Source organism: Pristiophorus japonicus, chromosome 1 (genome assembly GCF_044704955.1).
Source record: "Pristiophorus japonicus isolate sPriJap1 chromosome 1, sPriJap1.hap1, whole genome shotgun sequence".
Lineage (NCBI taxonomy): Eukaryota > Metazoa > Chordata > Chondrichthyes > Pristiophoridae > Pristiophorus > Pristiophorus japonicus.
In genome coordinates, this window is record NC_091977.1 from 169,197,265 (window position 1) to 169,224,325 (window position 27,061).

General features: G+C 45.5%; 1 protein-coding gene across 2 annotated transcripts in view; it reads right to left on the minus strand.

Annotated features, from left to right (window-relative positions):
• The window catches only part of arsk (arylsulfatase family, member K), a 129,121-nt gene that overhangs the window by 70,195 nt on the left and 31,865 nt on the right, over positions 1 to 27,061 (minus strand). For both annotated transcript variants that reach the window (XM_070884828.1, XM_070884837.1), the window contains exon 3: positions 8,812 to 8,971. In XM_070884828.1, coding sequence (XP_070740929.1) covers positions 8,812 to 8,971 — 160 coding nt within the window. The remainder of the gene's footprint in view (positions 1 to 8,811; positions 8,972 to 27,061) is intronic.

The following is a 27,061-nucleotide window of genomic DNA, read 5'->3' on the forward strand; positions in this document are numbered from 1 at the left end:
CCCTTCACTAAACCCAACTTCAGACTCCAGCATGTGAGCATTTACAAGTAATGGTAGAGAAGCTACAGACTCCATCACTATCCTATATATAACTATAAATGACCTTTGTACTAAAATAAATATAAATATAACTGAGAGTGGATAAATCAGTAACTTAAAGGCCCTTAAATAACTCTCAAATTATAAGACCCTTCTTTAAGCACTTCCGATCAGCCCGGCAATGTGTGGGCAATGTGCCAAAAGTTGCACTGGGCGATGTGTGGGTGATCACCTCACCGATATGACACAAAAGTTGGGCCGGCAATTTTCTGGCAATATTCCCCGTCCCAACTTTCCATTTTTTAAGCGAAATGGGCGATAGCCTGCCTTTTTGGGCGATATATGTGCACTAGCCCAACGATCTCAAGTGGAAAGTCTAGATAAGAGTCTGCAACGCAATATAGCCAAGTTAAGTAAGGCAAGAAATTGGCAGATAGAGTATAATGTGGGTAATTGGTAGGAAGACTAGAAAAACTGACTTTTAAAAAAATGGTGAGAAACTATTAAATGTTGGTTTTCAGAGGGATTTGGGTGTCTCAGTACACAAAACTCAGTTAACATGCAGGTACAACAAGCAATTAGGAAGGTAAATGGCATGTTGGCCTTTATTAAAAGGGAGCTGGAGTAAGAAAGCCTTGCTGCAATTGTACAGGGCTTTGGTGAGACCACACCTGGAGTACTGTGCACCGTTTTGGTCTCCATACCCAAAGAAGGATAGGCTATTGAGCTCTGTTAAGGGTTAAGAATGGATCTCGGAATTAAAACGAGCTGACATAGGCTTTTGTAGTGGTCAACTTTATAAGGGTGTTTAAAGGGAAATAACATATCAGAATGATTAATTGTTACAAGCTGCGTAACCTGAGGACAATTACAGGAAGCCCAATTACAGGAGGCCCAACTGTTGAACCACAGGAAACCCAGCGGGGCAGATAAACAGGACAAAGGGTCAAAAGTGACACAATGGAAAAACTCCATCTGGTCAAGGCAAGAGACATAAGATCACATTCCAATGTGCTAATGCACTTTTGGGACACAGTGAGGTTTATGAAAAAGTACTGGAGATAGGCAGGGTCAGGATTGTACCTTTACTTTGAGTGACAAGGGTTTTGATCATTCAAATCAATGTATGTCTCATGTATTGAATGTTTGGCCATTATAGGCCGAGGAACTGTATAAAAACTGTGTTTTCTTTGTTCAGAGACAGCAAGTGAGGACAGCTCAGCAACAGGTTGACTGCAGACTTGTCTCTCCCTTACAAGAAATTAAAGACTATTTGAATCTTCGAATCCAGACCTGGTGTTGAGTGTTAATTTTAAATACTCCACTACAGGATGCAACAAAGGTTCACTAGATTGATTCCTGGGATGAGAGGGTTGTCCTAAGAGGAGAGATTGAGTAGAGTAGGCCTATAGTTTAGAAGAATGAGAGGTGATCTCATTGAAATATACAAGATTCTGAGTGGACTTGACGGGATAGATGCTGAGAGGCTGCTTCCCCTGGCTGAAGAATCTGGAACTAGGGGGCATAGTCTTAGGATAAGAGGTTAGGCATTTTAAATCAGGCTCTCAGTGCAATTGGGAACCTGAATTAAATTTAACAACTACCTGCTGGGTTTCTGAGGGCTTGAGAAAGCCAGCAGTGAAACGGAAGCGAGAGCTGATGGCTCCAGCAGGTCAGTGACTTTTAGAGCACGCCTTGTGACCCAAGAGCAGGAAGAGTGCTGCCCCCGCCCCCTCGAGGAAGCCATTGGCCACCCTTCTGTGGATCACAGCCTCTCCTTGATGCCACAATTGGCGCGCCCCCGCCCCCCACCCACCCACCCCAACACAAAGCATGAATCTCAAGTCTTCTACTGAGCTGTGACCCCCCACGAAGCCCTGATCTCTCACTCTTGCTTCCGATTGCTGGCCTCCGATTCTCCCCCCGCCCCAATCTCTTCCTTCCTCAATTGCTGGGGACCCCTGGCTGCAGCCGCCTGTTGCTGCTGGTTTCCCATCTGGCACCCGGCCAGCCACTCTGGCCAGCTGCTGGGTGGAAAACAAGAGAAGAAAATGAGAATGAGGTCCTGTGTCAATATCGGCAGGAACACTGTGTCCCACCCCCACCACGCCCAACCATCACTATCACCACCACCTCTGTGTCCCACAACCGCTGACACGTCCTGCCAACACAGCTATCTTCGCGTCCTGCCACCGCCACATCCCTCCACCACCATGTCTCACCCCCGCTGCCACCACCTCCACCTGCATATCTCACAACCACCTCCGTATCTCACTACCACCTGGTCTCACCACCAACACCTCCGCGATCCAGCCTCGCCACTTCCCGCCACCATCACCACCAGTACGACGAAGTAAAACATCCCATGCACTTCACAGGGGCGTTTTAAAACAAAATTTGATATCGAGCCACATAAGGAGATATTAGGGCAGGTGACCAAAAGATTGGTCAAAGAGGTAGGTTTTAAGGAGTGTCTTACAGGAGGAGAGATAGAGAGGCAGACAGGTTATGGCAGGGAATTCCTGAGCTTAGAGCTTAGGGTCTTGGCAGCTGAAGGCATGGCTACCAATGGTTGAGCGATTAAAATCAGGAAAGTTCAAGAGGCCAGAATTATAAGAGTGCAGATATCTTGGAGGGCTGTGGGGCAGGAGGAGTTTACTGAGATAGGGAGGGGCAAGGCCATGGAAGGATTTGCAAACAAGGATGAGAATTTTAAAATTGAGGCGTTGCTTAACCAGGAGCCAATGTAGGTCAGCGAGCAGAGGAGTGAATGGCACTTGTGAGTTAGGACACGGACAGCAGAGTTTGGATGACCTCAAGTTTACGTGGGGTAGAACGTGGGAGGCTGGTCAGGAGTGCATTGGAATAGTCAAGTCTAGAGGTAACCAAGGCTTCAGCAGCAGATGAGCTGAGGCAGTTGCGGAGATGGGTGATATTATGGAGGTGGAAGTAGGCTGTCTTAGTTATGTGGTCGGAAGCTCATTTCAGGGTGAAAGATGACACCAAGGTTGCAAAAAGTCTGGTTCAGCCTCAGGCAGATGCTAGGGAGAGGGATGGAGTTGGTGGCTAGGGAACGGAATTTGTGGCGGGAATCGATGACAATGGATTCGGTCTTCCCAATATTTAGTTGGGAGGAAATTTCTGCTCATCCAGTACTGGATGTTAGACAAGCAGTCTGACAAACATTCTGCATTGGAGAGGACAGGGCAGGCAGTCTGCCAACTGACTATCATACTCTTATCTTATAGTCCATAAGCATTCAAGAGGACCCCACTGGAGATTCCTCATCTTATTTTTCATTCTCACAAATTAGACTCAAGAGATTGTTTCTTTCCATTCTGATGCTGCACTTTCATAGATTTGATAAGGCTGACTTGCAGAAAATAAATGATCTAAATGCATCTTATACCTTGTATACTTTGCAGAAATCTGTGGGGCCGAAATTCGCCATCCTTGAAGGGCCGGCTACCGCAGGGTTTGGGCGGCCGATCTGAAAAATTGGCGCTAAAGGAGTTATTGGTACGGTGAGGTCACTGGAAAACGGCCACGATTTTCAGCAACAAAAACCAAGGACTTCTTCAGACAGTGCATCCACAAGGTTTTCCAGTCGGTGCATGAACGCGACACCATTGGAGTTTCGTCTCGATCGGGGCCGTTTGGTAGGTAAATAGTTTTATTTGTTTTGGCTCCATTAAACCTGCTGAGTGCTGTGCAGAGGTTTTCACAGACCTTTGTATAACTTTCGGGTCTGACTCTTTAGTGGAAGCCTGTAGGCCTCATTGTGGGCTGCAGAGACCTGCTTGACAGTGTTCACCCTGAGGATAGGAGGAGTGTTGGGAGGGCGACACCTGGTCAGAAGCAGGGCTGCACGCAGGAGAAGGTGTCGCCGTCAGCTTACCATGCAGAGAGGCAGCGAGCAAGGGAGGCAGCAGCCATGGCTTCACAACAGAGAGAAGGGTATGCAGATGTGCGCAGACCTGCAGCCAGAGAGGGTGGCCAGGAGGGAGACGACATCAGGAGGAGGGTGAGAGATGCTGACCCCCCCTCGCACTCCCCTCTCCAAATACTGGGAGAGGAGCCTTTCCAACAAGAGCCTCCAGAGGAGCCTGATAATGAGGAGGACCAGGGAGATGGTCAGCAGGCAGCTGCCAGGGGAGGAGGACCTCAAAAGGGTCGACAGACCTCAGTTCTCCTTCCGCCAGGTCAGTGATGAGCAATGATTGCGAAGGCTACGATTTCGGAAAGAAGTACTCAGGAGCTCTGCACTGTCCTGCGAGAAGATCTGCAGCCTCAAACAAGGCTCAGGACCGCCCTCACTGTGGAGACCAAGGTCACCATCGCCTTGAAATTTTACGTCATGGGGTCTTTCCAGTCTGCCACTGGATATTGGCAACATCTCACTATCCTTGGCACATCGGTGCATCCGGCAGGTCACAGATGCACTATTGAAGCACTGACCACACTCGATCAGCTTCGCTAGACAGACCACATAGTTCGCATGCCAGATACGAGACGCCCTAAGCAAATGCTTTATGCGGAGCTCCTTCATGGTAAACGAGCTAAAGGTGGGCAGCGGAAGCGTTTCAAGGACACCATCAAAGCCTCCCTGGTAAAGTGCGACATCACCACTGACACCTCGGAGACCCTGGCCGAAGACCGCCCGAGATGGAGAAAATGCATCCGAGAGGGCGTTGAGCTCTTCGAGTCTCAACGCAAAGAGCGTGAAGAGGTCAAGCGCAGGCAGCGGAAGGAACACGCGGCAAACCAGTCCCACTGACCCCTTCCCTCGACGAATGTCTGTCCCACTTGTAATAGGGTCTGTGGCTCTCGTATTGGACTGCTCAGCCATCAGAGAACGCACTTTGGGAGTGGAAGCAAGTCTTCTTCGATTCCGAGGGACTGCCTATGATGATGACAGGAGAAGGGTCCAGTACATCTCCTTCCCGATGACAAAGGACAAACAGGTGGAGCGGCAGGCCGGATTTGCCCAAATGGCAAGCTTCCTGAGGGTGCAGAGTGCCACTGACTGCACACTCGTTGGCTAAGGGCACCACATCATCATCCCGAGATCTTTGTCAACTGCAAAAGCTTCCACTCTCTGAAGCGCAGCTCGTGTGTGACGCAGCTTGAGCGTCGGATCCTGGCAGTTGATGCGAGGTACCCAGGCAGCAGCCTGATTCGTTCATTCTGCGCCAGACCAGTATGCCCGCCGTCTTGACCGGCCCGAATCAGGATTGCGGTTGGCTGCTCAGGGGCAAGGGATATCCCCTGTCCACTTGGCTGCTCACTCCACTGGGGAACCCCAGGACAGTGCCAGAGCATGCATACAATGATGCTCATTGTGCCACCAGGTGCATCATCGAGTAGTGCATAGACATCCTTAACATAGAAACATAGAAAATAGGTGCAGGAGCAGGCCATTCAGCCCTTCTAGCCTGCACCGCCATTCAATGAGTTCATGGCTGAACATGAAACTTCAGTACCCACTTCCTGCTTTCTCGCCATACCCCTTGATCCCCCGAGTAGTAAGGACTTCATCTAACTCCCTTTTGAATATATTTAGTGAATTGGCCTCAACTACTTTCTGTGGTAGAGAATTCCACAGGTTCACCACTCTCTGGGTGAAGAAGTTTCTCCTCATCTCGGTCCTAAATGGCTTACCCCTTATCCTTAGACTGTGACCCCTGGTTCTGGACTTCCCCAACATCGGGAACATTCTTCCTGCATCTAACCTGTCTAAACCCGTCAGAATTTTAAACGTTTCTATGAGGTCCCCTCTCATTCTTCTGAACTCCAGTGAATACAAGCCCAGTTGATCCAGTCTTTCTTGATAGGTCAGTCCCACCATCCCGGGAATCAGTCTGGTGAATCTTCGCTGCACTCCCTCAATAGCAAGAATGTTCTTCCTCAAGTTAGGAGACCAAAACTGTACACAATACTCCAGGTGTGGCCTCACCAAGGCCCTGTACAACTGTAGCAACACCTCCCTGCCCCTGTACTCAAATCCCCTCGCTATGAAGGCCAACATGCCATTTGCTTTCTTAACCGCCTGCTGTACCTGCATGCCAACCTTCAATGACTGATGTACCATGACACCCAGGTCTCGTTGCACCTCCCCTTTTCCTAATCTGTCACCATTCAGATAATAGTCTGTCTCTCTGTTTTTACCACCAAAGTGGATAACCTCACATTTTCCACATTATACTTCATCTGCCATGCATTTGCCCACTCACCTAACTTATCCAAGTCACTCTGCAGCCTAATAGCATCCTCCTCGCAGCTCACACTGCCACCCAACTTAGTGTCATCCGCAAATTTGGAGATACTACATTTAATCCCCTCGTCTAAATCATTAATGTACAATGTAAACAGCTGGGGCCCGAGCACAGAACCTTACGGTACCCCACTAGCCACTGCCTGCCATTCTGAAAAGTACCCATTTACTCCTACTCTTTGCTTCCTGTCTGACAACCAGTTCTCAATCCACGTCAGCACACTACCCCCAATCCCATGTGCTTTAACTTTGCACATTAATCTCTTGTGTGGGACCTTGTCGAAAGCCTTCTTAAAGTCCAAATATACCACATCAACTGGTTCTCCTTTGTCCACTTTACTGGAAACATCCTCAAAAAATTCCAGAAAATTTGTCAAGCATGATTTCCCTTTCACAAATCCATGCTGACTTGGACCTATCATGTCACCATTTTCCAAATGCGCTGCTATGACATCCTTAATAATTGATTCCATCATTTTACCCACTACTGAGGTCAGGCTGACCGGTCTATAATTCCCTGTTTTCTCTCTCCCTCCTTTTTTAAAAAGTGGGGTTACATTGGCTACCCTCCACTCAATAGGAACTGATCCAGAGTCAATGGAATGTTGGGAAATGACTGTCAATGCATCCGCTATTTCCAAGGCCACCTCCTTAAGTACTCTGGGATGCAGTCCATCAGGCCCTGGGGATTTATTGGCCTTCAATCCCATCAATTTCCCCAACACAATTTCCCGACTAATAAAGATTTCCCTCAGTTCCTCCTCCTTACTAGACTCTCTGACCCCTTTTATATCCGGAAGGTTGTGTCCTCCTTAGTGAATACCGAACCAAAGTACTTGTTCAATTGGTCTGCCATTTCTTTGTTCCCCGTTATGACTTCCCCTGATTCTGACTGCAGGGGACCTACGTTTGTCTTTACTAACCTTTTTCTCTTTACATACCTATAGAAACTTTTGCAATCCGCCTTAATGTTCCCTGCAAGCTTCTTCTCGTACTCCATTTTCCCTGCCCTAATCAAACCCTTTGTCCTCCTCTGCCGAGTTCTAAATTTCTCCCAGTCCCCGGGTTCGCTGCTATTTCTGGCCAATTTGTATGCCACTTCCTTGGCTTTAATACTATCCCTGAAGCAGAGGTTCCAGTGTTTGGACCGCTTTGGTGGCAACTTGCAGTACTCTCAACCATAATACTTGCAGACCATAATCGTCATGGTCTGCTGCATGCTGCAGAACCTGGCCATCATGAGGGGACAGCCGCTGGAGGTCGAGCCAGCAGTACCACCTGAGGCGGCGGCGGCGCAGGAGGATTCCCGTCGCCCTCAAGCTAGTAGTCGTCGTCCCCCTCGCAACCCGGGAAGGGAGGTGCAGCTGCGTCTCATAGCTGCTTGCTTCAGATAATCCCATCCATACATGACCCTTCAGGTCCCACTTTCAATAGCCATCGCAATGAGTGCCTTAAAGCAGAATTGCCCACTCCCAAATGAAACACCTGGCCAGATATGTGTGCCAAAAATATTTATTCAATTATCCAAATCACTGAAAAAACAGAACATAAAGAATATAATAATACTGTAATCATTTTTTACCCCTGTGCATCTTATTATAACACCTGTTACGCATGACTACCCCAACACTACACCTAACTGTCATCCCTGATGCTGCATCATGGGTCCGGGAAGACTGCTGTGGTTGTTGTCTGGGACCGACAGCTGTCCTTCTAGGATGCCCAGAACACCTCTGGGCCTAGAAGAGCCGGGTGCAGACTGGCCAGCACCCTCCTGGGAGGATGCGCCCTCACATATATGCCTGACACCTCCCCTGCAATCTCCCTCCAAGCATTTATGTACTGGCGATCTGCCAGGTCTCCCCACGTCAGGACATAGTAGTATTCTTCTGTCCTCCACACCGTCCATCAGTATCTCCAGCTCCATATCAGTGAAACTGTTGGCTCTCCTTGCACCTTTTACACCAGCCATCCTTCCAACCTCTTTCCACCCTTAGGGCCTTGCCGCAAATCCTGGCCTTTTGCTGACTCGTTAGAAACTCTTACCTGCATGCTGAATTTCTCAGTGAGCATAATGCTTAAATTAAGACAGCCACACTGCTGAAAAATCCACTTTGGAAAGGTTCATTAACGCTGGAACCCATTTGTTCACTTTTGGAGCTGAATATGACATGGCCCAACCACGAAAACATTTTGGCGTTAATGGTCCCAAAAAGGTGGGGGGAGCACCAGCTTTCCAGCGGTACTGAATTTCGGGCCCTGTATCTTTTATATTTCAACAGAAATGCATCATCTTTGCAGCTTTTACATCCAAATGGAATTATCAATTAAGATATGAATTATTAATAGCTACTGCCATCAGGGAAGGTACAGCTGGTTGCAACTTAAAAATTTCATTTTTTTTTAAAAAAGAAAAAGACCACTTGATTATAAAAGGAAAGGTAGCTAACATTCTTTCCCTGAATAAGAAATAAATTTCCCCCCAAAATCTTTCCTACCTTACTGAGTGGTGTCCAGAAGTATAATCAGTCTTTCCATACACTTTTGTGTAGTAGCCATAATTCTGCAGGATTTTCATCCAGGTAGGATAATCATGGTCCAGGCACTTGTAATTATTCCAGGATTCCGTTAAATGAACAAAGCGACCACTCCACAAGGCTTAAAAAAAATATGGCTTTTAATATAAAATCTTTATATGCAGCAATGAAATTAGTAAAAATTGGCAATGCACAAGAAAAGCTATAGATATAGGTTTGGCATACATAAATGATTTATAAAGTCAGATCAGATGTTCAAAACTATCTTAAATCTGTGTTCTCTAATTATCAACCCTCCTGTCAGTGGAAACTGTTTCTCCCTATCTACTCTATCAAAACCCTTCATAATTTTGAACACCTTCCTAAAACGTGGTGCCCAGAAATGGACACCATACTCCAGCTGAGGCCTAACCAGTGATTATAAAAATTTAGCATAACTTTGTTTCTTCTCTACGCCTCTATTTATAAATGATTGTTAAAAATAAAAATTGTTCTCATTAGGGCTGTGGATTTGTGCTCTCCATTGCTTTCCATTTCTGGCATTATTAGTGCTGAGAATTTGTGCTCTCCATTGCTTTCTATGTCTGTCATCCAGTCAGTTAGATACAGAACAAAGCTCCTTCCACCTTGCCCCAAACTCATTGTGTTTTTTTCCCATTTCCCACACCAAACAATTTAATGCTCATAGGTCAAAAGTACAAAATTGCTGCTAATTTGCATTCATTGGCTAACAGCAATTTGTCAATTAATGTCAAATTAGCAGCAGTTTTTACTTTGGCCTATGAACACTGGAAAATGGATCGAGTGTGTCCGCGTTTATTTCACAAAGAACACTTAGAATAACATTTTCTCTCTCTGCTAACAGATTGGGTTAGATTTGAATCTAAATCCCAAAGGTTAAAAGGCCAATACCTAACCCACTATGCCACCCACTTCCTGATCAATTCTTTCATCTTGATTATACCACTCCTTGTATCGGTTCTGGAGTGGTATTACTAGTGGAAACCCTTGATTTCCCCAACATCTATCTAGTTAAACTGTTGTATTCCTCAAATATTACCAGTAAACATGAATTTTGCAGCATGAACAAATCAGATGTTGCAGTAATAATGTAATGTTCTGTGCATCACTGACAACTTCCATACTAAAGGAGTGCAATTCCTTCGAGTTAATGTAAGCCACAAGGTTTAAATAAAATGCCCATCTCTGTATACTTATATCTGAATATACAATGTCATTTCAGGAAATCTTACAAGTGTGTAAAACTTTTGCTACTGTACTATCTATTCATCTATTATCTCTGAAAATTTGAAGAATCCACTATCAAAGCTTCAGTTGTCTCCTGTATACTAATATACATGTAAACAGTAGGCCACTAGAAACAGAGTCCAGAGGTGCAGCCTGTCACAAACCGTTTAAACAATATACTCCGCCGGGAAATCCTTATTAGTCAGCAAATGGTGTTAGGGAAACTTATGGGACTGAAGGCCAATAAATCCCCAGGGCCTGATCGTCTGCATCCCAGAGTACTTAAGAAAGTGGCCCTAGAAATAGTAGATACATTGGTAGTCATTTTCCAAAATTCCATGGACTCTGGATCAGTACCTATGGATTGGAGGGTGACCAATGTAACCCCAATTTTAAAAAAAGGAGGGAGAGAAAATAAGGAATTATAGACCAGTTAGCCCAACATCGGTGGTGGGGAAAATGCTGGAATTAATTATTAAAGATGTAATAGCAGCGCATTTGGAAAGCAGTGACAGGATCGGTCCAAGTCAGCATGGATTTATGAAAGGGAAATCATGCTTGACAAATCTTCTAGAATTTTTTGAGGATGTAACTAGTAGAGTGGATAAGGGAGAACCAGTGAATGTGGGGTATTTGGACTTTCAAAAGGTTTTGACAAGGTCCCACACAAGAGTTTAGTGTGCAAAATTAAGGCACATGGTATTGGGGGTAACGTATTGACGTGGATAGAGAACTGGTTGGCAGACAGGAAGCAAAGAGTAGGAATAAACGGGTCCTTTTCAGAATGGCAGGCAATGACTAGTGGGGTGCTGCAAGGTTCAGTGCTGGTTACAATATACATTAGATGAAGGAATTGAATGTAATATCTCCACGGTTACAGATGACACTATGCTGGGTGGCAGTGTGAACTGAGGAGGATGCTAGGAGGCTGCAGGGTGACTTGGACAGGTTAGGTGAATGGGCAAATGCATGGCAGATGCAATATAATCTGGATAAATGTGAGGTTATCTACTTTGGTGGCAAAAACAGGAAGGCAGATTATTATCTGAATGGTGACAGATTAGTAAATGAGGTGCAATGAGAGCTGGGTGTCATGGTAAATCAGTCACTGAAGGCAGACATGCAGGTATAGCCGGCAGTAAAGAAAGCAAATGACAAGCTGGCCTTCATAGCGAGAGGATTTGAGTATAGGAGCAGGGAGGTATTGCTGCAGTTGTACAGGGCCTTGGTGAGACCTCACCTTGAGTATTGTGTGCAGTTTTGGTCTCTAATCTGAGGAAGGACGTGCTTGCTATTGAGGGAGTGCAACGAGGTTCACCAGACTAATTTTCGGGATGGCAAGACTGATATAAAGAAAGACTGGATCAGCTAGGCTTTAAGGCCCCAAGTTTCCACATGATTTGCTCCTGATTTTTAGGAGCAACTGGTGTAGAACGGAGTATCTTAGAAATCGGAATTCTCCATATTTAGGCCCCAAGTTTCCACACGCGGCGAAAAAGGCACCCGAAAACGGCGCCTGAAAAAAAACGCGGTATTCTCGAGCTCCTTGCAGCTCGATGTCTGCTTGGCGCGGCGCACAGGGGGCGGAGCCTACCACTCGCGTCGATTTTGTAAGTAGGAGGGGGCGGGTACAATTTAAATGAGTTTTTTTGGTGCCGGCAACCCTGCGCGTGCGCGTTGGAGCGTTCGCGCACGCGCAGTCTGAAGTAAACATTGGCACTCAGTCATTTTTAAAAGTGCTGCAGAAAAAGTGAAAATTTGTTTATTGAACCCTTGCAAAGGCTTGCATTTTAATTTTCTTGATATTTCTGTGTGTGAGGGAGTGCTTTTAGCAGCACTGATGAATAAATCACCTGCTGAATTAATGTTGGCTCTTTAATCAGTGTTACTGCAGCAACTGTGCATTTTAATTCAGCCTTTACAACTCGTTACCATTTCAATCTCCACCACTCATTCTGTAATTGAAGATAGACTGTGATAAACGGGACACATGCACTTGTTTGAGACTATTCAAATTCTTTGTAGCTGTTCAATTTTTAACATTTTTCAATAAAACCACATTGCTCTTCCATGATCAGCACTGAGGCTGCTTGCTGCTTCTTGCCCCTGCCATCGGGACCGACGCCACACCGCTGCCTGAAAGGCCTGCCTGAAGCACTTTCACACAGGTAGGAACATGGTTTATTTAATCTTTTCTTTGCTTATAAATTTTTATTCAGGTAGGATTTATTTGTATAATATTTGTATAAGTATAACTAAGGATTGATTGTAGAATTTAATGACTTCCCTTCCCCCCCCACCTCCCCACCTCATTCCCGACGCCTAATTTGTAACCTGCGCCTGATTTTTTAATGTGTAGACAAGGTTTTTTCAAGCGTACAAAAATCTTCACTTGCTCCATTCTAAGTTAGTTTGGAGTACGTTTTCACTGTGGAAACTTTCAAATCCGGCGTCAGTGGCCGGACACGCCCCTTTTGAAAAATAAATTCTGTTCAAAAGTGAAATTGTTCTACCTGACTAGAACTGCAGAAAACTTAATTGTGGAGAATTCCGATTTCTAAGATACTCCGTTCTCCACCAGTTGCTCCTAAAAATCAGGAGCAAATCATGTGGAAACTTGGGGCCTTAGTTTCCTCCAGTTCTAGTCAGGTAGAACAGTTTCTCTTTGGAACAGAATTTATTTTTCAAAAGGGAGGGTGTCCGGCCACTGACGCCTGATTTCAAAGTTTCCACAGTGAAAACGTACTCCAAACTAACTTAGAATGGAGTAAGTGAAGATTTTTGTACGCTTGAAAAAACCTTGTCTACACTTTAAAAAAATCAGGCGCAGGTTACAAATTAGGCGTCGGGAACGAGGCGGGGGGGGGGAGGGAAGTCATTAAATTCAATAATCAATCCTTAGTTATACTTATACAAATATTATACAAATAAATCCAACCTGAATAAAAATTTATAAGCAAAGAAAAGATTAAATAAACCATGTTCCTACCTTTGTGAAAGTGCTTCAGGCAGGCCTTTCAGGCAGCGGTGTGGCGTCAGTGTCTCGACAGCAGTGGCAACAAGCAGCCTTCGAGCTGAGCTGCGGTGCTTGAGGCAGGCCTTCATTCCCCGCGAAGATGCAGCACCCGGACGGACTTGAGGCCATTCGGCCACGCTTATGGGGCGGCGTCAGTGGCTCGAAGGCAGCCGAATAATCAGGAGCGGACGTGAGGCCATTCGGCCATGGGATTGCAGCGGCATCAGTGGCTGGCCGGGAACCGAAGAAAGAACAGCAGCAGCCTTCGAGCTGTGAGGGGGACTGACTGAGGTCATTTGGACAGGGAGAGGTAGCCACATCGACATCTTTATATTTAAATTTGCAGAATGGGTGCTGCATTGTCAACACCACATATTATGCAATGGTTTGCTTCCTCATGCAAGAAATTCTTTGTTCTTGGTGGACGTTGATCCATTGCAAAGTTGAATTGGCACTTTTATTTCTCCAAACACACAGTCCTTAATTTGCAGGCACCGGTTCTGCAAGTTTAGCAGTGAAAAGCTGAACTCACTGATTTCAGCAGGTGATTTATTCAGCAGTGCTGCTAAAAGCACTCCCTCACACACAGAAATATCAAGAAAATTAAAATACAAGCCTTTGCAGGGGTCCAAGAAACAAATCTTCACTTTTTCTGCAGTATTTTTAAAAATGGCCAAGTGCCAATGTTTACTTCAGACTGCGCGTGCGCGAACGCTCTAACGCGCACGCGCAGGGCTGCCGGCACCAAGAAGCCTCATTTCAATTGTACCCGCCCCCTCCTACTTACAAAATCGGCGCGAGTGGTAGGCTCCGCCCCCTGTGCGCCACGCCAAGCAGACATCGAGCTCCAAGGAGCTCGAGAATACCGCACTTTTTTTCCGGCGCGAAAAACAGGCGCCCAGCTCTGAGGTGCGTGTGGAAACTTGAGGTCATACTCACTGGAATTTAGAAGAATGAGATGGGATCTCAGAAACATATAAAATTATGACGGGACTGGACAGGTTAGATGCAGGAAGAATGTTCCCGATGTTGGGGAAGTCCAGGGGTCACAGTCTAAGGATAAGGGGTAAGCCATATAGGACCGAGATGAGGAGAAACTTTTTCACCCAGAGAGTGGTGAACCTGTGGAATTCCCTACCACAGAAAGTTGTCGAGACCAGTTCGTTGGATATATTCAAGAGGGAGTCATGGCCCCAAGTTTCCACACACGGCGAAAAAGGCGCCCCTCAGAGCTGGGCGCCTGTTTTTCGCGGCGAAAACGGCACCTGAAAAAAAACCGCGGTATTCTCGAGTTCCTTGCAGCTCGATGTCTGCTTGGCGCGGTGCACAGGGGGCAGAGCCTACCACTCGCGTCGATTTTGTAAGTAGGAGGGGGCGGGTACAATTTTAATGAGGCTTCTTGGTGCCGGCAACCCTGTGCGTGCGCGTTGGAGCGTTCACGCAGTCTGAAGTAAACATTGGCACTCGGCCATTTTTAAAAGTGCTGCAGAAAAAGTGAAGATTTGTTTCTTGGACCCCTGCAAAGGCTTGCATTTTAATTTTCTTGATATTTCTGTGTGTGAGGGAGTGCTTTTAGCAGCACTGCTGAATAAATCACCTGCTGAAATCAGTGCGTTCAGCTTTTCACTGCTAAACCTGCAAAACCGGTGCCTGCAAATTAAGGACTGTGTTTGGAGAAATAAAAGTGCCAATTCAACTTTGCAATGGATCAACGTCCACCAAGAACAAAGAATTTCTTGCATGAGGAAGCAAACCATTGCATAATATGTGGTGCACCCATTCTGCAAATTTAAATATAAAGATGTCGATGTGGCTGCCTCTCCCTGTCCAAATGGCCTCAATCAGTCCCCCTCACAGCTCGAAGGCTACTGCTGCTCCCGACCAGCCACTGACGCCGCTGCAATCCCATGGCCGAATGGCCTCAAGTCCGTCCGGGTGCTGCATCTTCGCGGGGAATGAAGGCCTGCCTCAAGCACCAAGGCTGCTTGCTGCCTGCCCCTGCCGTCGAGACCGATGCCACACCACTGCCTGAAAGGCCTACCTGAAACACTTTCACACAGGTAGGAACATGGTTTATTTAATCTTTTCTTTGCTTATAAATTTTTTATTCAGGTTGGATTTATTTGTATAATATTTGTATAAGTATAACTAAGGATTGATTGTAGAATTTAATGACTTCACTTCCCCACCCCCTCACCCCCCCCCCACCTTGTTCCCGACGCCTAATTTGTAACCTGCGCCTGATTTTTTAAAGTGTAGACAAGGCTTTTTCAAGCGTACAAAAATCTTCACTTGCTCCATTCTAAGTTAGTTTGGAGTACGTTTTCACTGTGGAAACTTTCAAATCCGGCGTCAGTGGCCGGACACGCCCCCTTTTGAAAAAAAAAATTCTGTTCAAAAGTGACCTGACTAGAACTGCAGAAAACTAAATGTGGAGAATTCCGATTTCTAAGATACTCCGTTCTACACCAGTTGCTCCTAAAAATCAGGAGCAAATCATGTGGAAACTTGGGGCCTAGATGTGGCCCTTACGGCTCAGGGGATCAGCGGGTATGGAGAGAGGGCGGGAGTGGGGTACTGAAGTTGCATGATCAGTCATGATCATATTGAATGGCGGTGCAGGCTCGAAGGGCCGAATGCCTGCTTCTGCACTTATTTTCTATGTAAGCAATATATGTGACAAACAAGTCTGCAGTGAACAGAATCACACGTTTCATGCTTTGCTTGATTGTTTGAACCACACGCTCGGTTTGACTATTAGACGCAGGTTTGAATGGAGCAGACCTTACATGTCTGATACCATTGAGTTTCATGAACTCCTGAAACTCAGGACTTGTGAAGCAAAATCTGTTATCGCTCACAACAATGTCAGGCAAACCATGAGTAACAAACATAACACGAAGGCTCTCAATAGTAGCTGTGGACGTACTGGATGACATAATAATACTCTATCCACTTCAAATATGCATCCACCACAACAAGAAACATCTTTCCCAGGAAAGGGCCCACAAAATTGATGTGTATCCTCAACCATGGTTTAGAAGGCCATGACCAAAGACTCAGCAGAGATTCCACTGGTACTTTATTTAGCTGCATGCACGAATTGCACTGATGCACACATTATTCCAGATCAGAGTCAATTCCAGGCCACCAAACATGAGCCCTGGCAATGGCTTTCATCATGACGATACCAGGATGAGTGCTATGTAGTTCACGTACAAGTTTTTCTCTGTCTTTCTTAGGCATAACAACACGATTGCCCCAGAGTAGACAATCTGACTGAATGGATCGTTCATCTTTGCGACAGTTGTAAGGTTTGGTCTCATCACATATTTCCATAGGTATTGCAGACCAATCACCACTGAGGACATAACATTTCACAACCGATAAAATAGGATCATGGCGGATCCAGATCTTCACTTTTTGACCTATGACAGGAGTTCCTTCACTCTCAAAAGCATCCATTACCAACAGTAGATCTGCAGGTTGAGGCATCTCCACTTCAGGTGTGGGCAACGGGAGACGACTCAGTGCATCGGCACAATTCTCAGTGCCAGGTCTATGACGAATAACAATCATAGGCAGACAATGTCAACGCCCTTCTCTGGATACGGGACGATGCATTGGTATTAATAGCTTTGTTTTCCGAAAACAATGAAATGAGGGGCTTGTGATCCGTTTCAAGTTCAAAATGAAGACCAAACAGGTACTGATGCATCTTTTTGACCCCATACATAGGCCAAAGCTTCTTTTTCTACCATGCTGTAGGCTCTTTCTGCCTTTGACAAACTTTTCGAAGCATACGCAACAGGTTGTAGCTTACCCGACTCATTTGCTTGTTGTAGTATACAGCCAACCCAATATGAAGAAGCATCACAGACCAATATAAGACGCTTACATGGATCAGTGAACAAGCAGCTTGTTCAAACAGAACAGATTCTTGGCTTTCTCAAAAGCTCGATCTTGAGATACACCCCAGACCCAGTTGTCACCTTTTCTGAGCAGCATGTGCAGTGGCTCTAATAAAGTGCTCAATCTGGGTAAGAAATTACCGAAGTAGTTGAGTAGTCCAAGGAATGAATGCAGCTCCATCATATTCTGAGGTCTGGGTGTATTTTTGATGGCCTTGGTTTTCGAATCAGTAGGCCTGATGCCATCAGCAGCAACCTTCCTCCCCAGGAATTCAACTTCAGGTGCCATGAAGACACACTTCGAACGTTTCAGCCCGAGTCCCACTTTGTCCAGATGATGTAGGACTTCAAGATTGTTCAGATGCTCAGCAGTGTCGCGACCTATGCCCAGAATGTCATCTTGAAACATGACAGTTCTAGCTAGGAACAGACTTCAGTCGACTCTCCATGTTCCTCTGAACTATGGCTGCATAAAAGGACACCTGTTGTAGACAAACAGTCCTTTATGGGTGTTGATGCAGGTGAGTTTCTTCGAAGTGTCGACAAGCTCCTGTGTCATATAGGCCGATGTCAGATCCAATTTAGTGAATGACTTTCCACCAGCTAGCATGGCGAACAGGTCATCAGCCTTCGGTAGCGGATACTGATCTTGTTTCGAAATCGGTTAATCATAACCTTGTAGGTCTCCACAGATCCCGACAGTGCCATCACTCTTTAACACAGGAACGATAGGACTGGCCCATTCGTTAAATTCGACAATTGATATGACCCCTTCACAGAGTCTGTCAAGCTCAATTTCGATCTTCCTCATCATACGGAACAATTCGAGCTTTATGATAGACAGGTCTTGCATCAGAATCCAGGTGAATCTGCACCTTGGCTCCAGTAAAATTGCCAATGCCCAGTTCAAACAAAGAAGGAAACTTCTTCAGCACTTGAGCACACGAAGTGTCATCCACCAAGGACAACGCTTTGATATCATTCCAGTTCCACTTGATTTGAGCCAATTCCTGACGAACAGCTTTGGACCATTGCCTGGGACGATTCATAATGGTAAGTCGTGAACCACACCATCATACAACATCTTGACTACTGCACGACCAATCACCGGTATGAGTTCCTTAGTGTAAGTACGCAACTTGGCATTGACTGGACTCAGCTTAGGCTTCACAGCCTCAGTGTCCCACAGCTTGTTGAATGTCCTTTGGCTCATTATCAACTGACTCGCACCCGTGTCCAGCTCCATTGCTGCAGGCATGCCATTTAGCTTAACATTAATGATTATTGGCTGGCTCTTTCCCAAGAACGAATACAGACCATACACTTCCTCCTCGGGTTGTGTATCCAGGCCAGAACTGGACTGGTCATTATCAGCAACGTGATGAGCGGCAGCACGCCTGCTCAGTTGTGGGCACATTCTCTGAAGATGCTCCACTTTCGAACAACCTTTACAGATGTACTGTTTAAACAGACACTGACGAGGCCGATGATTGCTCCCATAATGCCAACAGGGTGAAATCAGATTCGTACCAGTTGGCGGACTTTGAGCAGCTACAGATTTCACATAAGCAGTTGAGTAGGCCCTGCCATAAGCAGCTCTGCTAGACGATGACACAATCTTGTGTACAGTACTTGCCGTGGAGCTCCGACCCTTCGATGATATCTGCCTTAAATTATCTTCATTAGTCGCCATGCATGCTTGGGCAGTCGCGATGGCCTTGCTCAAATCCAGCGTTTCTGCAGCCAATAATTTCCGAAGGATCACATCATGGTTAATGCCTATCACGACGAAATCTCACAGCATGTCTTCCAACGCGTTTCTGAACTTACATAGCTCAGCCAGACGCCTTAGGCCGGTGATGAAGCCTGACACATCCTGGCCCTTGGCACGAACGTGTGTAGAAGCGATAGTGTGAGATGATGATCCCCTCTTTTGGCTTGAGATGTTCACGCATCAGAGTGCACAAATCCCCATACTCATTGTCCGTTGGACGTGCAGGCAAGAGAAGATTCTTTGAGGCCATAAATTTCTGGACCACAAACGGTGAGGAAAACTGCTCTGCACCTAACTGCGTCACCAGCTTCCTCCATTTTGTTGGCCACAAAATACTGATCCAGGCGGTCGATAAAATCCGCCCAATCCTCGCCATCCACAAATCTCTCCAGAATTCCAATGGTGCCCATTGTGCATGCGAAGGTTCTTAAGTTACCTTGTCGTCAAATGTAATGTACATAATGACTCAAAAGACTTGTTACTGTATACTCACTCAGGTGCAAACCTGGTTCAACTTTATTCGCACCTAAAGTGCGCACATGACATGGTACTCGCTCTTATATACCAGGGCCCCGTGCACACACACGTACAGCCCGATGACCTCCGGCAGTGGCGCCCCCTGGTGTCTAATGACTCCAAGCATCAATACATAACACATACATAGTAAAACATCCCAAGACACTTCACAGTGGCATAATCAGATAAAGATGGACACCAAGCCAAAAAAGGAGATATTATAAAGGGGTTTTAAAGAGAGTCTTAAAGGAGTAAAGGGCATTTCAGAGCGAAGGGCCGAGACGGCTGAAGGCTACGATTGATGGGGTGAAATCAAAGGACAGTGTTGGAAGATGGCAGTGTTGGGGTAAAATAGCGACCACGGATTCACAGATGAAAACTTCGGTTCACCGGTTTTATTATTCGAACATGCTCGGGAAATGTTCCAATGAACACTTCAAAGTACAAGAGTTCTACAAGCATAGTTATACAATTTTTCGATTTGTGCAACCCTCCTACAAAACCACCGATTGGCCTACGGCTCAGACTGGCTCAGAATGATTCTCCCCCATCTGTCCATCTCTCATGGTGTCACCCTTCTGGAATGTGTTCAACTTTGCCTCAGTTTCTCATGACGTGTTGATGGGTATGCTATCTTTCTAGGATGTTGGTTCTCCACTGCCCTTGTGTTTCAGTACTGAGTGTATGTTTTCATCTTCTATTTGCTGTGTTAAGGGTCAATGCAGTGTTGGCTACTTCAGATGGTTCATTAACCATCAGGCATTGCTGCCTTCCTCTTCTTAATCCAATGTAAGTGAGTGTATAAGCGTGTTTTACATACATAAGCGAGTTTTATATAATCGGTCAATATTACAATCCATACTGTAAGACAGAGGAACTCCCGATTCCTCAGAACCTCCTAATTCCCTTATGCTTCTTACTCAAGTGTACTTTTTTCCCCCTTACAGCAGTATTTGCACTGGAGAGGATGTGTGTTGGAAGCATTGCTCCTTTCCTCCTTCAGCCTCTGCACTGAGCAAACAATTGATGTTCAGTGATTTCAATCTCATGTCATTCAAAGTCATGATGTCAATGCAATTGTCCATAATAAACTCATGGATTGCATAGACAAGCGTATACACATTTTGGAGGGAAATGCGGAGGGGTCGTTCATTTTTGATCTTCTGGTAGAGTCCAAGGGGATGGGATAAGTGTGACGGGAAGATTGGTGAGATTAGCCTTTACTGGGCAAGGTGGGTGGAAAAGTTGGCAGTTAAAGTTGCTGCTCATAAAGGAGGCAGTGATGGGTGCCTCAACGGGCCCTTTGGAAAATGCAGATAGAGACACAGAGGAATAGCTGTGGAATTATCTAAAGGATTTTTCAAGCCTAGGATGGTGGTAGGTGAGTAGGAAAACAGAGGAGTGATGGGTTGCATTAACCATTGAGAGGAAGTATTCAAGAGCAGTGAAATTAAAGGAGGCTTGACTGGATGACAGGACACAGGGCCAAGAAGAAAAAAAGGATTGAAATAATGAATTTGGATTTGGAGTGGCAACCAAAATGCGCATCAGATTTCACAGGCATATCAGGGATTAGGAATGATTTTGTCGTGGTCGTAAACAGAGGACAAGGAGGAGACAATATGAAAGAGTCCAAAGTTAAAGTCTGAGGTCCAGTGGTAGAATACATTAATATTTAGAATAGTTAGTTAATTAAATATTTCTAACGAGGAGATCTGCCATGGCATTAATCAGTCAGTCCAAGATTTTATAAGAACAATGCCATATAGTATTACCAAGCACAATAACTTGTCAGCATTGGGGGTAGTCCTGAGATCTGGAAAAACTGGGAGGGACCCATCTAACATTCCTCAGGTGGGGTATCAAAGTTTAGCAATATTCTGAGGGGACTCTGGGGATTTCTGAGATAGGGGTCCCTGGGTTCCAGGAGCACTGGAGGAGGTGGTTCTAAGAACTATATAGAGCAGTTCCTGAGAAAGATATGCTGAGATCCAGAAGTATTGGGGAGAGAGGTGTTGGGCTCTGGGAATACTAGCTATGGTCCTGGGATCAGGAAGCACTTGGACTATGGTCTAGGGGATTGTTCGCACTGCAAGAGTATCCTGGGATCTTGGTATGGGAGTGGGAAATCATAACATTGTATTTTGAGTTAATATGGGGCATGATTTCAAAGTGCAGCTGATTTATAACTTCTTATGTACCATGATAGAATTAAAGGAGTTAATATGAAGCAAAAAGTTGGACAAAGATGTTTTACCAACTCACTTTTTCCTCGAAGTAAGTACTTCAGCCTGTAAGCAGTCAGGTCCAACAAGTCAATGACCTCACCAGGTTGTAAGAAACCAGAATCACATAATTTGCTGAGTCAGTGGACTCTTCGGGTATAAATGCAGACTAAGCACATGCTCTCTTTGTATTGCGGCCTTTTTTTTGCCCAAAAAGGTCTACATCCATCTGAAGAAACAGGGCCAATACAGCAAAGCTGAGTGATAGAGGTCTGAAGCCAGAGGAATAATAACTGCTAAGCCTTGGGTTGGCTAGATGGCAGATTGTGTTGTAAAAGGTAGAGAGCAAGCCTAGGTGTTTATTAAAGCCTTAGGTTATAGCAGGGCTCAAAGTCAAACACTAGAGATAGGAATGCAATACCACAAAAAAAAAACAGGTATAAGAATGAGTCTTCAAACACAAGGAAGTATAAAGCCCTGGAACTAAGCCAGGACAACAGTAGGATTTTAGAGTGTATATTTGTGAATAAGTACCTATACTGGACTATGCCTTTAAATAAATATTAAGTTTTTGGAAATCAAAGTATTCTTGCCTGTTGTTGCAATATTCGAACCATGGTTTTTTCAGGAGTCTCAAATAAACAGTAAACAATAAATAGTTGAATTAATAATTTTTTTCCCCAGCCAATACCTACATTTCTCCTGAAAATATAATTTTCTGCCTGGGAAGTTCCCTCCTATTTCCTTTCACTTCTTAACAAAGATGTAACAAACCTATGCAGGGGACTGCAATTCAAATTTGCCCACAATTTTTAAATTGACAATTCTGAGGAAGAATTCTTTTCACGCATTTGCCATTTATTTATCCCGTTTATCCCTTCATATGGCCTATGATTTACCTAATAACTTGTCTACTTCAAAAATCCAAAAAAGTCTTTGGATCTTTCTTGTATTAGCAAAATGAAATGTGCAGAAAATACAATGGGATAGAAATTCCGACGTCCCAGGCCTGTACGAAGTTTCTACGGACCCGGGAAGGCATTGGAAAAGCCGGTTTTCAGCCCGCAATGCGCATGCGCTGAAAACCGGCTTTTCTGATCTGTCAAGCTGGAGCTTGACAGATCGTAGACATATCGGGAGCGAGGACATTTCTTGGGCAAGATTGCGGGATTTACGCATATCTTGCCCAGCAAATGTCCTCAAAAATCTTGCGCCTGAAAAAGCAGACGCATAGCCTACTTTTATCGGCGCGTGTTTTAAAATATACAAAAACACAATAATTAAATTATAAACACATAGTTTATTGTTAAAAACCCTCCCCACTACTGTAAATTAATTTTTAACCATAATTAAAAAACCTTTTAAAAATCGGGAAAATATTTTATTTTTAAGACATTATGTAGTATTGTTTTTTCAAATATAGTGTTCAGAATCCAAAAAATAAATTTAAGAAAAAGTCAGTCTACTGGTTTACTGTAGTTAATGTTGATAGAATCTCATAAAATAGAGATGTATGCTGGAAGAAATGATGTCTTTTACAGAAGTATAGAAAACCAGCAATGTATTTAAATAATAGGCATTTTTGTTAGGCTTTGAATGGTTTGTAGTATAGATCAGATAGAATTGAAAGGAAAGGAGGAAAGGTACTCATGGGGAAATACAAATATTTTGAAACTATAATGCTAAGCTGATCTTTCAACTCGTGGAACAATTATCCTATGTGGCAGTAAGAGATGAATATATAAAGTTGACAATCAAACTGGTTTGAAAACTGAAGCATATATTTTTTTCATTGTTTTGAATACCTGTACTTATCTTTTCTGCTTACCAATCCAACACCTAAACTTTTAATTTAGGTTAATGGATAAATGCCTATAATGAATTTGGATTGCTTTTGCTTTGATGTTATCTTATCACCTAAGGTTCACTGTTGACGTCAACAAGGTAGGTGGTGTAAAGGCTAGTGGGATCTTACCTAGCAACACAACAAATTATACCATTTGATGTTGCTGTAAAGGTCAAGAGTTATAAAACTAGCATTTCTGTTGGTTTGCATGAACTAGATTTAAAGATCAGGATAAAACTGCAATTCCACATGTTTTGTGTTCTAAAATTAGTTATTACAGAGGAATTAAACAGTTATGAAGACAACTTTTTAAAAATGAGATCTTCAGTCAAAAATTGCAATGAGGTAGTTGTGACTGTTGAGTTTTAAAACTGTGCAGGTAAATAAACAGAGAAAATCCATTATTAAAAACATGAGAAAGATAATGTATGAATATTTTACATTGGCCCAGAAATTCCTCTGGGAGTCTTCCCGCGGGCAATTGCCTCCTCACGGGAGATTTTTTACGAAAGTACCTGGTGGTCTAGGAGGCGCCCTGGATTCCGGTGGGGAGGCCTTTGTAAAGTCCTTACTCTACTGCATGAAACCACACGAGGCACATTCTGGGGACAAGGTCATTCTGTGACCGTAACTCTTTATTCCAGGACTCCAGAAGTGATGGACCTCCCTTTATATACCTGTGTGATCAGGTAAGGAGTGTCTCCAGCAAGTTCACCCCTTGTGGTCAAGGTGTGCATCTAGGTTGAGTGTATACAGTAATACAGTGGTGTTACCTTGTGGTTACAAACATGACATCACCTCCCCCCCCCCCCCCAAAAGTCTTCTTAGGATCATAGGTTTAATCTTTCAGGTGGTCTACGCTCCCTCGTGGAGCATCGCAGTTGGGGCTGAGTCGCATTGATGATATTGACTCCCTGATCCATCGCCGCGTTAGAGGTAGAATTGCGTGCGTATATTATTCTTGTCTCTTCCTCCCCTGCCATGAACGTTTGAGCCAACAACGCTGCCGCTTCCAAGGTCAAATCCTTGGTCTCAATTAATTTGCGGAAAATCCCCACATGACCGATGCCCTCGATAAAGAAGTCCCTTAGCATCTGCCCACTGCAGGCGTCTGTGAACTTAGAGGCTGGCCAAACGCCGGAAGTCCGCAACGCTCTGTCCTTGACGACGTCGGTGGGTGTAGAATCTGTGTCGGGCCATATATATGCTGCTCGCCAGTTTGAGGTGCTCCCCGATCAATTTGTTAAGTTCTTCAAAGGTTTTGTCCGACGGCTTTTCGGGTGCTAGTAAGTCCTTCATGAGCCCGTAAGTCTTTGGACCACAGCTGGTCAAAAGATGAGCCCTTCGCTTGTCGGCCGCTGCATCTCCCAGCCATTCTTTGGTAACGAAGCTTTGCTGAAGCCTCTCGACAAAATCGTCCCAGTCCTCCCCAACACAGTACTGTTCATCTGTGCCACCGGTGGCCATTCTTGTGGGTCGTGAATTCCCGTTTCTCGAGCGAATTGGACCGGCTGTTGATAGAGGGCATCATCTCGCCTGTTGAATTCAGCGACTGGGTGAGCCCCATCGCTCCCGTTCTAAAAGCGGATGGCTCGGTCAAGATCTGTGGCGACTACAAGGCCACCATCAATAGGGTGTCCCTACAAGACCAATACCCCCTACAAGACCAATACCTGCTCCCAAGACCGGAGGACCTCTTCGCCACGCAGGCAGGCGGCGGCAGTTCGACATTCCCCAGGCAGCAATAGATCCCAGAGTAGGACCTCAACAGAGACAATGGCAGGCTGAACGGACATTCACGCCATCGCAGTGGACAATGCAGCTCGGGATGGGACCATTGACACCCACAATAATAGGGTACTTAAGAGCAGTCAAAGGGACAGTCAGCGCGGAATCCCTGGCCATTGTCCCTTTGTCCCCAACAATGGAAACTTTAACTCATGCTGGAGGTGTGGGGGAAAACACTCAGCCAGACCTTGCAGATTCCAACAGTTTGACCGCAGAAACTGCAATCTCAGTGGCCATTTAGCTCGAATGTGCAGAAAGCCTGCAACCAGACTAATATATGAGGCAGATGGACCAGAAGAGGGTTCTTTGAGGCAGGATGACTTTTGGGGCAAATCGATGGACGCCGAGGTTCAGCGGGTCCATGTGGCGAATATTCACAGCTCATACACCAAACGAAACCGATGATGATGAGGGTTTTATTAAACGGCATCCCAGTATGCATGGAGCTGGACACTGGGGCCAGCCAGTCACTCATGGGCGTTCAGCAATTTGAAAAGCTATGGCCGCTCAAAGCCAGTAGACCCAAATTAGCACGTATTGAAACACAATTACGGACTTACACCAAAGAAATCATTCCGGTGCTAGGCAGTGCAATGTTGGCTGTCACACACAATGGGTTAGTGAATCAGCTGCCACTCTGGATTGTCCCGGGCAATGGTCCCACACTGTTGGGGAGGAGCTGGTTAGCCGAGATGAACTGGAAATGGGGGGATGTTCACGCAATGTCATCGGTGGAGCGAAGTTCGTGCTCACAAGTCCTTCAACAATTCGAGTCACTATTCCAACCTGGCGTCGGGACATTCAAAGGCACTAAAGTAGTGATACCCATCAACCCGGACGCCAGGCCAGTGCACCACAAAGCCAGAGCGGTGCTGTATGTGATGCGAGAAATAAATCAAGAGCGAATTGGACCAGCTGTTGAGAGGGCATCATCTCGCCTGTTGAATTCAGCGACTGGGCGAGCCCCATCGTTCCCGTTCTAAAAGTGGATGGCTCTGTCAGGATCTGTGGCGACTATAAGGCCACCATAAATCGGGTGTCCCTACAAGACCAATACCCACTCCCAAGAGCGGAGGACCTCTTCGCCATGCTGACAGGCAGCAAGTTGTTCACCAAGTTGGACCTCACTTCAGCCTATATGACCCAGGAACTGGTCGACGAATCCAAACTACTGACCACCATCACCACGCACAAGGGACTGTTCGCTTATAACAGGTGCCCATTTGGCATTCGATCAGCGGCCACGATTTTTCAACATAACATGGAAAGCCTGCTTAAATCCATTCCTGGAACGATCGTATTCCAGGACGAAATCCTCATCACGGGTCGAGACACCGAGGAACACCTCCGCAACCTGGAGGAGGTGCTACGCTGACTGGACCGAGTAGGCCTGTGACTCAAGAAGTCTAAATGTGTGTTTTTAGCTCCTGAGGTTGAGTTTCTGAACAGGAGGGTTGCTGCAGATGGGATTCGGCCCACTGAATCCAAAACAGGCGATTCGACGAGTACCCAGGCCCTGCAACACATCGGAGTTGCGTTCATTCCTGGGACTGTTGAACTATTTCGGGAACTTTCTGCCTAACTTGAGCACGGTGTTGGAGACGCTACATGTGCTCCTGCATAAGGGTTGCGATTGGTTTTGGGGGGACTGTCAGGAACAAGCTTTCGATCGGGTGCGAAACCTACTTTCTTCAAACAAGTTGTTGACCCTGTACGACCCCTATAAAAAATTGGTTCTGACATGTGATGCATTGTCCTATGGGGTTGGGTGCGTGTTGCAGCAGGGCAATGCTGAGGGTCAGCTACAACCTGTGGCTTATGCCTCCAGGTTCCTCTCTCAAGCAGAACGGGGATATGGGATGGTCGAGAAGGAAGCGCTTGCATGTG